The 12,665-nt window shown below is 44.8% G+C and overlaps 1 protein-coding gene across 5 annotated transcripts in view; it reads right to left on the bottom strand.

Annotated features, from left to right (window-relative positions):
* Positions 1-4,812: 4,812 nt before the first annotated feature.
* LOC147030875 (cilia- and flagella-associated protein 57-like) overlaps positions 4,813-12,665 on the bottom strand; it is a 187,028-nt gene continuing 179,175 nt past the window's right edge. For 4 of the 5 annotated variants that reach the window (XM_085875405.1, XM_085875406.1, XM_085875404.1 and 1 more), the window contains one exon: positions 4,813-4,967. In XM_085875405.1, the coding sequence (XP_085731531.1) occupies positions 4,896-4,967 (72 nt within the window). In that variant the 3' untranslated portion in view covers positions 4,813-4,895. The remainder of the gene's footprint in view (positions 4,968-12,665) is intronic. The other variant, XM_085875409.1, reaches the window with a different exon arrangement.

The raw sequence follows: 12,665 nt of genomic DNA, 5'->3' as shown, positions 1-12,665 counted from the left end.
TAAAAAATCACACAATGAGCACAGTCAACCATCACCAATCATATATATTGCTGGAATGTTGCGAAAGACTGTGACGCAACCCGTTCATTCAAGTTGTCTAAGTGGAGCACACAACAACAGGCTCAGTCCCGTTACTTTTTAGACAGACCTCGTATGTGCTGCTCTGCAGCTAACAGTGACTCTCTTTGAGCTCCATTACTCAAGATGCCACCTAGGTATTACAAGAATGGCACACATTGAATGATGTCGCAAACTTTCATACTCAATAGATAACATTAAAATAAAAACAATGTCACCTGCAGGGTGACCCGTATCTTGCCAAAAGGTAACCACGTGTGACTTCTTTAAGGTCACACTGAGGTGAACAGAGCTGCTATCCACCAGGAGCGACTCCTTGAGGAATATCTGCCTACGAGAGATTCCAATGAGAATCGTTTTACAAAGTAACCATGAAAAATATGCGTTTGCCTCATAACGTCACCAAATGACGACATAATGTCTCAAGCTTGACATATCTAGAAAGCACTCATCGAGGTGTTCAATTTGAGGTACTACACGATATGGTTCCTAAAACTTGAAAGTTTGACCTTGGGGTCAAATATGTTTGACCTCAGGCGCTAACCATGAAGGTCAAGGCCAATCGCCACCAAAAATTAATCAGCTGAGCGCCAGACCATGAACTATATTCCCATGAAGTTTGAAGACGATCCGATCAAAATTACTCAAAAAATAAGGGTTTCGTCGACTCCCCTGATTTGTGACAAACTGACCTTGACCTTTGACCTTGACCTTCAAAATTTTGTGCACTGAAAGGGACCTCTATAGGCCTCTGATATGCGAAGTTACAAAAATTTCCAATGATAACTGTGCTCTGCAGAATTTTTTATACGTGATTACAGACAAACAAACAAACAAACAAACAAAAACAAAACAAACAAAAAAACATACAAGCTGACTAATATATCTTGCAAAAACTTCGTTTTGGCAAGATAAAAAAAAGACAAGTGTTTCTTCTTGCCCAGTTTGTGCTGAACTAAAGCCTAGATTCTTCAACCCCCCCACCAGATGAATTGATAAAAGCAACACTGCATTTTCAAGGGGCTGAACATCAAATTTAAGGGGCCTTTACCACCAGTCAACCACAATAAATACCTGCTTTCTATCGTCAAGTTCTCTAGGTTCCCTTTTGTTTTCTCTTGTTCTGACCTCAACACAACCACTGTCATCAAGTGTTTTTACAAACTGTTCTCAATCTTTGGCATTATCTTGCATTCTGATTGCGGCTCTTCATTAATGGCCAGTCATCTTTGAGGCTTCCTTCATGGATGCGGTATCGACTATCGACATTGGCTGTACTACGGCCAACAATCCACAGGGGGATGGCCAGTAGAACGGCATTATTTGGAAGGCAATGACCCTTGCTCTTAAGTTGAGAGGCCTCTCTAATGTAAAGTGGGAAGCTGTTCTCCCCAACATCATTCACTCTGTGTGATCCCTCCTGTCCACTGTGACCCCTCAAGATGGGATATTTGGGTTTCACCATTGGTCAGCCAAAGGTCATGCAATTCCATCCTGGATTGCATTTCCCTGCAAGATCCTCCTGAAGAGACAAGTGTGCTAGACAAAGCATGATGCTTTGTTGAATGAAGTTGATCCACTGGAGGCCAACCCTGAGTAAGCCCACGTCAGACTTCGTGATGGAAGGGAGACCACCATGTCCATACAGCAACTGGAATCTCAACGCGACTTCCTGGGTCTTGCCAAAGCTGGTAACACAATGCCTACGGAACGCATGGACTCTTGTGCAGAAACTTTGATTGATGTGTTGAAATAATTTGTCTTTTCAAAACATTCATTTTGATATCCAAGATGCCTAAATTTCCTGATGTTGAATAATTGACCTCATGCCATTCCTGACCTTCAAATTAGGTCATATTTGAGTAAAGCTTGTCAAGAATGGGACGAAAGTATTTGTCTTGGTCCACTCTTTATTTTGACACCAAACATGACGAGGTTGTTAGCGGTTTGAAATTTGACCCCTGTCGACTCACTAGTTGACCTCCCCTGATCTTTGGAGGGGTCAGTTGTTTGGGTCACTTTTGGATCCTTGTTCCTTGGGTCAAGATTCATAGTACTGTGTTGAAAATCCCTTTTCACAAGCGTAGCAACAAACTGAATGATTCAATGGATCCTCGTCTCCACTATTGGGAAATGGAATGAAAGATTATTTCCAGACAGATTGAAGATAGCCGAAAGAGAAGGACAGGCCAAAGATCACAGATAGGGAAGCATGAGTAGCAGAGCAGGATTTGAGAACATGAACACCGAAACTCTCTGGGCTTGTCGCTGATGCACAGTCAAGGCTTTCTTTACTTTCTCAGGTGAGAAAGACACAAAGTCCAGTAGACAGTGGGTACGAAGGGGTCAGGTGTAGACAGAGCAGGATGAGTTTGTTATACGAGATTTGGAGACAACCACGGAGTTGAGACATCTCTTGAGCAGTCTGTGATGAAGCCATTTGAGGTGAGGGAGGGGGTGGAGTTGGAGCGAAAATCACAGACAGACGATGCGGGAACACCAAGACTTTGCACAGATCACATGAACACTTTTTTTTTTTTGTATACCTTGGTCGAGGCTCGTATGAGAGCTAACACACAACTCACAGCAAGGGGGCATGAGACAAGAGGGGCGGGAGTGGAAGGGACAAAACAGTGGGGAACAGACACATTAGGTGAACTGTGGAAGGGAGAGGGATGGGGATTGGACGGGGAACATGGTGAAGAGAAGATGGACATTACAGGGACTTTCAGGAAGGTAAGCAGGGGAATTGAAGGAAGTGGTCTTGGGTGGATTATCGGGGGTAGAAAAGATCGAGGATTTGGATGCGGGAAGATAAGAGGTGGTGGTGAACAGCTGTTTTGAAAGCCTGGAGGGAAGAATGGGAAAGAATAGAGTGAGGAAGTTTATTCCAAAGGCGGGAAAAAAGAGGAATGAAAGAGTGAAGATGAGCACTGATTCGTGATTTTGGTAGTTTTACCAGAAGGGGGTTGTTGGTGGACCTTGAGCGCCCTGTGGAAATGTGGTGGGGACAAATCACAGAGAGAGCAGGGGGGGCAAGGCTGGAGAGGAGCCGGTAGAAGACAGAAAGACCACCGACCAACCTGCGGTGATTGAGTGAGAGGCCCAAAGACTCAGCTTCATTGCGGGAGATGCCGATGATCTTAAATGCCCTGGTTTCGACAGCGTGAAGCCGAGAAAGGTGGGAGGCAGGAGCACCAGCCCAGAGGGGAGAGCAGTACTCCATCAGGCTATGGACAAAAGCTTTGTAAGTGGTCAGGAGCTCAAGAGGGCCGAGGAAGGACTTTGCACGACGGAGGATTCCCAGTCGGCGACTGGCTTTTGAGGCGAGGTTGGAAATGTGACTTTCCCAGGAAAGGTCATGGCAGATGGTGAGACCCAGAAGCTTGAAAGAAAAGACTTCTTCCAGAGGATTGTTGAGAAAGTGGATGGGGGGGTTTTCTAAACGGTCCTTTCGAAGAGACATAGTGAGAGTGTGAGATTTGTCTGGATTGAAAGACATGTTCCACGTGTTGGACCAGTTTGTGATTTTATCCAGATCTTCAGTGAGCGAAGAAGCTGCTGCTTGCCGGTCTGAGGGATGACAGATGGTACGGCAGAGGGTGGAGTCATCGGCAAAGAGAAATAGAGGATTTTCCAGAGAGTCGGAGAGGTCATTGATGAAAACCAGAAAAAGAACAGGGCCCAGAACGCTACCTTGAGGAACTCCAGCCTGCACAGGAAGAGGGGATGAAAGAACTCCATTTAGGGCCACACGTTGACTGCGACAGGAGAGGAAGTCTGCGAGCCATGAGTGGAGATGGCATTGAATACCATGGGAAGAGAGTTTGGTGAGTAGTGCAGGGTGCCAGACTGTGTCAAAAGCACGTGATATGTCCAGGGATATGGCTCGGATTTCCTGTCTGGCATTGAGGACCTCCATCCATTGATGGGAGAGCAGAAGCAGCATATCCAGGGTAGAGTGACCTGGTCTGAAACAAAATTGATGATTGGAAATAAAGCCATTGGAGAAGAGGAAGGATTTCATGTCTGAAGCGATGATGGATTCCATAACCTTGCTGATGATTGGGAGAAGGCTGATTGGTCTGTAGTTACAGGGATCTGTTTTTGCACCTTTTTTATGCAGGGCAGTGATGTCAGCAGATTTGCAAGCAGATGGCAGATGACCTTGGGCAAATGAGAGGGTGAATAGAACAGAGAGAGGGTGAGCAAGAGCAGAAGAGCAGGCTTTGAGGACACGTAGGCTGATGCCGTCTGGACCAGTTGCAGAATCTGACTCGAGGTTTGAAAGCAAGCTCTCCACCTTGTCAGGAGAAAAGGATACAGAGTCCAGGGACAGTTGGGTGCGACTGGGTAAAGTGGGTAGAGAAAGTGATGGGTTTAGGACACAAGATTTAGCTGCAAACACCGAGTTTAGACATTCAACTCGGTATCACAAACATATCACATATAACGGTATCACAAACATAACACATATCACAAACAGGACAGTGACATGAAGTACAGTGACATTAGTAGACAATGGAGAAATCAACAGGCAGTCTATGTGATTTGATCCTCAGATCCCAACAACATGAGTCAAGCACTCAGATGAGAACGCCAAGCAAGTCAAGCTTAAACAGGTTTTACAGCAGCTGTGGCTGCAGGTTACAATTTGCAAACAAAATAGAAACCAAACACCTTTAAATGTTGTTGCTTCAGGAATGTGAAAAAGAAGTGCAAAATGCGTCCTCTTTAAATATTCCTTTTTATTGTAGTCACAGACAAGACAAATATGGACAGTGGAAACAAAGTAATAGGGTATAGCGTGTTTCATGTCATGACAACGATGAATGTGAAGTTAGAACTAAACAACTATGACCAAAACCAATCTCCCTGGCTTCAAGGACCTGCAAAATAGATGGATGCAGTGGATCATGTTAACAATGGCAAAGGACATGAGAGAAGAAAACACTTTAACAAAGACAAGGAATTTGACAAATAATGCAAATGAGGGTTTTCTCTGTAATCTATTTTTTTTTCCTTGGCAGTCTAATGAACAATACAAGAAATAAATGGTTGATTTATCCACCATGAAAGAGGAAAAGTTGCTGACATTTCGGTCTTTAACCTCTGTCGAAGTGAGAAAAAGAGAAAAAGAGAAAAAGAGAGAAAGAGAGAAAGAGAGAGATTGTAAATGCGAAGTGGTTGACAGAGGGTCGGTGACGTCACCAATGACCTCACACTCATCAATATTCCTAATGATATTATTTCAACCGTGCAGGACACACAATCCATCACACGGCAATTTGTGGCTTAACTCTTCACACCAACAAAGACTCCCAGAAACTCAAAGAACAGCACTTCATCTACGAACTTGGAACATCAGCACCGAACAGTTTGAATGAAAAGTTTTCCTTCAGCTAATATCATGCCAGCCAACACACACCCAGTCTTTTTTTCTTTTTTTTTGCCTTTTTAAGGCATTTCGTTCTTCCTCCTCATCTTCTCCATCATGTTCGAACCAAAATGCATTGTTCACCTCTGTCATGTCAGGGGTGAGGTCATTGGTGACATCCCCGATCCCATATCAACCACTTTATACATATATATAAGTGAAAAAAAATTATAGAGATACATATATAGACAAATAAATATAAATATATATTATGTAAGCATATAAATATAAATTATATAAACATATATGTGTATATGCCATGAACAGTCCCTGCGGTGGTAGAGCAAATGGTGGTAGAGTTTGCAAAAAGAATGGAAATGGCAGTGGTAAATACGTATTTCAAGAAGAAGGAGGAACACAGGGTGACATACAAGAATGGAGGAAAGTGCACACAGGTGGATTACATCTTAAGTAGGAGATGCAACCTGAAAGAGATTAGTGACTGTAAGGTTGTGGCAAGGGAGAGTGTAGCTCGACAGTATCGATTGGTGGTCTGTAGGATGACTTTAGAGGTGAGGTTGAGGAAGAGAGTGAGGGCTGAACCAAGGACCAGATGGTGGAAGCTGAAGGAGGAAGACTGTTGCGTGAAATTTAGGGAGGAGGTGAGACAGGCGTTGGATGGTGGTAAAGATGGGTGGGATGATTGGGCAACGACAGCAGAAGTTGTGAGGGAGATAGCTAGGAAGGTACTTGGTGTGACATCTGGACAGAGGAAGGAAGATAAGGAGACTTGGTGGTGGAATGAGGAAGTACAGGAAAGTATAAGGAAGAAGGGGTTGGCGAAAAAGAAGTGGGATAGTCAGAGAGATGAAGAAAGTAGGCAGGAGTACAAGGAGTGGCGTCGAAAGGCAAAAAGAGAGGTGGCAAAGGCCAAGGAAAAGGCATATGACGAGCTGTATAAGAAGTTGGATACAAAAGAAGGGGAAAAGGATTTATACCGATTGGCAAGACAGAGGGACCAAGCTGGGAAGGATGTGCTGCAGGTTAGGGTGATAAAGGACGCAAATGGGAATGTGCTGACGAGCGAGGAGAGTGTGTTGAGAAGGTGGATGGAGTACTTTGAGGAGCTGATGAATGAAGAAAATGAGAGAGAGAGAAGGTTGGAAGAGGTGGAGATGGTGAATCTGGAAGTGGGGTGGATCAGTCAGGATGAAGTGAGGACTGCTATGAAGAAGATGAAAAGTGGAAAGGCGGTTGGCCCAGATGGTATACCAGTGGAGGCATGGAAGTGCTTAGGAGAGATGGCAGTGGGGTTGTAAACCAGATTGTTTAATAAAGTCTTGGAAAGTGAGAGGATGCTGGAGGAGTGGAGATTAAGTGTACTGGTTCCGGTTTTCAAGAATAAGGGTGATGTGCAGAGCTGTGGAAATTACAGAGGGATAAAGTTGTTAAGCCACACCATGAAGTTGTGGGAAAGGGTAGTGGAAGCTCGGTTGAGAGGAGAGGTGATGATCTGTGAGCAGCAATATGGGTTTATGCCAGGAAAGAGCACCACTGATGCGATGTTTGCTTTGAGAATGTTGATGGAGAAGTATAGGGAAGGCCAGAAGGAGTTACATTGTGTGTTTGTGGATTTAGAGAAAGCTTATGATAGGGTGCCAAGAGAGGAGTTGTGGTATTGTATGAGGAAGTCGGGAGTGGTGGAGAAGTATGTGAGGATTGTGCAGGATATGTATGAGGACAGTGTGACAGCGGTGAGGTGTGCGGTAGGAATGACGGACCGGTTTAAGGTTAAAGTGGGATTGCACCAAGGATCGACTCTGAGCCCTTTCCTGTTTGCAATAGTGATGGACAGGTTGACGGACGAGATCAGACTGGAGTCTCCATGGACTATGATGTTCGCGGATGACATCATGATCTGTAGGGAGAGTAGGGAGCAGGCTGAAGCGAGCCTTGAGAGGTGGAGGTACGCACTGGAGTAAGACGGAGTACATGTGCGTAAATGAGAGGGAGGGTGGTGGTATGGTGCAGTTGCAAGGAGTTGAGGTGGGGAAGGTGGATTGGTTTAAATACTTGGGATCAACTGTCCAAAGTAACGGAGAGTGTGGGAGAGAAGTGAAAAAGAGAGTGCAGGCAGGATGGAGTGGGTGGAGAAGAGTTGCAGGAGTGATTTGTGACAGAAGGGTAGCTGCAAGAGTGAAAGGGAAAGTATACAAGACGGTAGTGAGACCAGCTATGTTGTATGGTTTGGAGGCGGTGGCGCTAACAAAAAGACAGGAAGCAGAGCTGGAGGTGGCAGAGTTAAAGATGCTGCGATTCTCGTTGGGAGTGACGAGGATGGACAGGATAAGAAATGAGTATATTAGAGGGACAGCACAGGTGGGACGGTTTGGAGACAAAGTGAGAGAGGCGAGATTGAGATGGTTTGGACATGTACACAGGAGGGAAATGGAGTATATCGGGAGAATAGTCCGGGAGCCAACCGATCAAAATTAAAAAAATTGCCCGGTCTGCTATAAAATTTTTGTGTTGATTTTCATAAAGAGACACCCTTTGAGTATATGAAAACCAATGTTGGCAATGGTGAAACTCTTGCGCAACAACACAGTCAACACTTTTGCGAGCCCCCTCTGATAACAAAATGTTGGCAAAAGCGAAGATGTAGGATGGGGGTAGGGGTAATTCATATTGTCCTAAAATCATAACCACTAAACCTATATACACAAATGACCCCTCATATTAAAGAGGAGTTCATTTCCTATATCACAATTGGTGTAGATTTAACCTACCTTCAATTGACAAGGTTATATGTCAAACAACAAAAGATTTATGTAACTCAGAAATGCTTGACTATCAATGGGGTCAGGAACAAGAACATACTTTTACATGCCATGGTTTTAAGGAAGATAAAATTAGAAATGGATTAACACAATATTGTGACATGAAACATCCTCTTCAGAGGAAGAGTCACTCTCTGAAACAACTCCACCACATGAACCTCTCTGACCAAGGCATATGCATGTCACTCAGCAAGGTACAGCAGCCTTTTTGCATGAACATCGTTTCAGACATTTGGATAATTTGCACATGCAAGACACCGTTTTGTCTATGTTTGGCTTGGCTGGCTTAGACATGAGAATTGGGACCAGTTTTCCATTGATAAGGGTTCTGCCAAATGTTGTGGCTGGGGGAAGTGCTCGGTCACTGAGATGTGCACGTCTATACAGAAGCAATTGATACAATGCTCTTAAAACAAGGAAGTAAAACGCATCTTCTGTTGCTGGCAGTGACCTAAGGTCTAATTTTGAAGAGACAAACATATGCTGCCTGAGGGTATCCAAACAGCTGAACCCTTTTTGGCCATGCAGAGCAGTCCAGTATACTCTGGCCTCATCAATGACACATTATGTTGCTGCCATTTCACTATCTCTTCCAAAATCAACAAGGTGGGGAAGGTTTCCTATCAGTCCCAGAGAAACCTGTGCCGCTCTTCTTTTCACAGGAACACAGGCATCATCCCAACTGACTGGAAGAGGGGCCTTGTTGTCCCTCTCTGGAAAGGGAAGGGTGATCGCCAAGACTGCAAAAACTACCGAGGGGTGACGCTGCTCTCAGTGCCGGGCAAGGTCTTTGCTCGGATAATTCTTGATAGGGTTTGCCACCATCTGCTTGAGCACCAGCGTCCAGAGCACTCAGGCTTTACACCAAAGAGGTCAACGATTGACCGTATCCTTGCACTTCGTGTCCTCACCGAACACAGACGAGAGTTTCGGCAGGGGCTGCTTGCAGCCTATGTTGATCTCTGTAAAGCGTTCGATTCAGTGAATCGGGATGTCCTCTGGAGGATTCTTGGTCTTCGTGGGGTGCCACCGAAACTGATCGATCTGATGTCTGAACTCTACTCTGGTACTGAGAGTGCTGTGAAGTGTGGTGGTACCATCTCTGACTTATTTCCAGTTGTTACTGGAGTTCGTCAGGGATGTGTACTTGCCCCCACACTTTTCAGCACTTGTATGGACTGGATTCTAAGGAGGATGTCGGAGAGATCAAGTTGCGGTGCATCGTTTGGCAATGTCAAGATCTCAGACCTTGATTTTGCAGATGATGCAGTCATCTTTGCGGAGACTTTAGACATCCTCTTGGGGGCCCTCGAGGTGCTGAATGAGGAGTCGGAGCCGTTGGGATTACGGATTTCTTGGGTCAAAACTAAGATCCAGGCTTTCGGTGACATCTTGGATGCTGCTGTCCTGTCTGTGTCTGTTTGTGGTGAGGATGTTGAGGTCGTGGAGAGATTCACTTACCTTGGCAGTGATATTCATGTCTCCGCAGGTTGTGAGCCGGAGGTCAATAGACGTCTGGGTCGGGCCTGGGGAGTCATGGATTCACTGGATCATGGGGTGTGGTGCTGCCGGTACCTGTGCGGGAGGACGAAAGTCTGAGTCTTCAGGTCCTTGGTACTTCCAGTCTTGCTCTATGGGTGCGAGACTTGGACTTTGACCAAGGATCTGAGACGGAGACTTAATTCCTTTGGTACCAGGTCTCTTCGGAGAATCCTTGGCTATCGCTGGTCGGATTTTGTGTCCAACGAGCGGTTGCTGAGAGAGACTCGGATGAGATTTGTTACCTGCATAGTCCGTGAGCGTCAGCTGCGGCTGTATGGACATGTGGCTCGTTTTCCTGACGCTGATCCTGCTCACCAGATTCTCTCAGCGAGGGAGTCTCATGAGTGGGAGGCCAGTGGGCCGACCACGTGCCTCATGGTTGCAGCAGGTTGACCATCATCTCAAGGAGATGGGGATGGGCCTGGCATCTGCCTGGGGGATGGCCAGACGGAGGCCCCTGGAGTACCGGCGGAAAGTGGACGCAGCGACGCGCTGTTCTGGCACATGCTCCCATACCTGACCTGACCTCTTCTTTTCCCCTTCTGAATGGGTAGCTCACTGTGTCACATCCACACAACACATATGTGCACAGAAGTGTAGCTGCGACATCAAGAGGATTTTCTGGTACTTCTTGCTCAACACTTCTACCAGCTCATGAATAGGTAGGTATTGATTCTGCCGTTGTATCCAGAGTTCTTGCAATGTGTTCAAGCAGCAGAAGTGATATATACACAGCATAATTATGTCTGTATCTGTTGCATGCACAACAGCTCGATGGTGATCAAGATATTCCACACAATACGCAAGATGAGCAATAATCCTTGTGTCTGCCTCTTCATGTTCTTCACAAGGTAAGTCCAGAACTGAACTTGATGCTGATGTGATGGAAAGAGTGTGACCTTTGTTTTCCATCATACTACCAAGAATGATGGTCACTCCATCCGGAATAGCTTCAGGACTCTCACAAAGGGAAGTGCCAATGAAGTTCTGAAGATTTCCTTTATTTCTTGGATTCTTCATGAATAAATTCCAGTCCGGAATTTCTAGACTCTTGGATGGTGAGAATTGTCTTGCCTGGTCTGTCTGGTTTCTCCTCTGCTGCTCATCACCCTTCAAAGTATGGCTATCATCAAAATCATACTGATCACCAATGATGTTGACACAGTTGCACATTTCAGGTTTCAACTGCAGGATACACCTGCTTGCGAAGATACAGCTGGGGAAGTTCACCAAATGTTTTCGCACCCATTTTTTGGTATTTATTTACAAATGCCATTGTGTCTACCAGATAAACTGTGTATAGGTCACTCTGTGGTAATGATGGCAGCTGTAAAACAACATCCTGCTCAGCTTCAGCAATTAGCACTGCCACGAAATCAGACTCGTTGACTTTGCGCATTACAACCCCCTGTGCTAAGCGTGGATCAACCTCAAACAGGGATGATGGATAGTCTGTCCACTCATGGGAAAATGCAATCTGTCTTGTGACTGGGTCGGCATCTCGATAGAAACACAGCACACGTGTAGTTGCAGTCTCATCTTGATAGATCCTGATTAAACTCTGTTTCCTTGATGGTTTTGATTTCTTCTGTGAGGAGAAAGTTACCAGCTTCAGTGGTTCAATCTTAATAGAGACCACCTCTTCTGCTTTCATAATGGCTTCCATGCCCTTAGCTTGAGCATGGACCAAGTCTTTTGAAGCAGCCTTCTCACTAGTTGCTCTATTGAGCAGAACCACTTGGTTGTTACACTGGAATGGGTTTATCATCTGCTGGCATATCACTTTCTTGATCTCCTCAACATGCATATGTTCTTCTGTTGCCTGCTTCTGTGTTTCTCCATGATGAGTAGATTCCTGTTGGCCTAGATTAGCCATAGACTTTATGTTCTCTGATACAGCTGTGAGAAATGGTGCTGTCTTCACATATTTATCTCGAGCAGCTGGTGCCTGAGATATGCGTTTGAACAGAGATGTCTTCCCTTCATTGTTGTATGTCTGCTCCAGGGCCATGTCACTCCAAACACCATTGAATTTTCCTTTGGAAGAGTGAACTGTGAAGTACCCAACCTGGATCCAGCAAACCTTAACCGAACTGTGTTCAATAGAGTAAGAGGATTTTGGGGGTAGGGGTAACTTTGGTTGACAAAAATGTTAATTTTCTCTTTAAAAATTGATAGAACTCAATCAAATTTGCTGTTTTAATTAGCCATGGATACCATGTTCATATCACATTAAGAGAAATTAGTATTCTAATGCAGCATCTGCCTATGATAAGAAAAGTTCTAAAGGCCATCTTCAAAAAACGTTATTTTTAAGGCATTTTTCACAAAATTATGTACTTTTACGAGGTTTACTTTCACAAAGGCAATTTTTTTTTGTCATTTTACAATGCACTGATTGAATTCTTACATTTAGTTCACATTTATTTTTCATGAATGTGATTTTTTAATTTTTTAAGAAATTTTATTGACAATTGCTGTTTTATCAAATTTTTCAAATCTTCCTCAAACAAAAACGGCCGCCAAAATTTTTCGCAAGAGCTTATGAATTGCCAACATTGGTTTTCATGAACTGCAAACATATATCTAAACATCCTGGGGGTGTAAAATTTTATAGCAGAGGCTGTAAGGTCCAACCCTAAAACAGCCTCGTACACAGGTTGGCTCCCGGACTAGAAGGATGTTGAAGATGGAGCCGCCAGGCAGGAGGAGAAGAGGAAGGCCAAAGAAGAGGTTCATGGATGCGGTGAGGGCGGACATGCGGGTGGTTGGAGTGTCAATGGAAGATGTGGAGGATAGAGCGAAATGGAGACGGTTGATCTGCTGTG

The sequence above is a fragment of the Eptatretus burgeri genome, chromosome 3 (genome assembly GCF_056783735.1).
Source record: "Eptatretus burgeri isolate ZD-2024b chromosome 3, Ebu_testis_v1, whole genome shotgun sequence".
In the NCBI taxonomy this organism is placed as follows: domain Eukaryota; kingdom Metazoa; phylum Chordata; class Myxini; order Myxiniformes; family Myxinidae; genus Eptatretus; species Eptatretus burgeri.
Note: the sequence above shows the minus strand (reverse complement) of the source record. Positions and strands in the feature narration are given on the sequence as shown.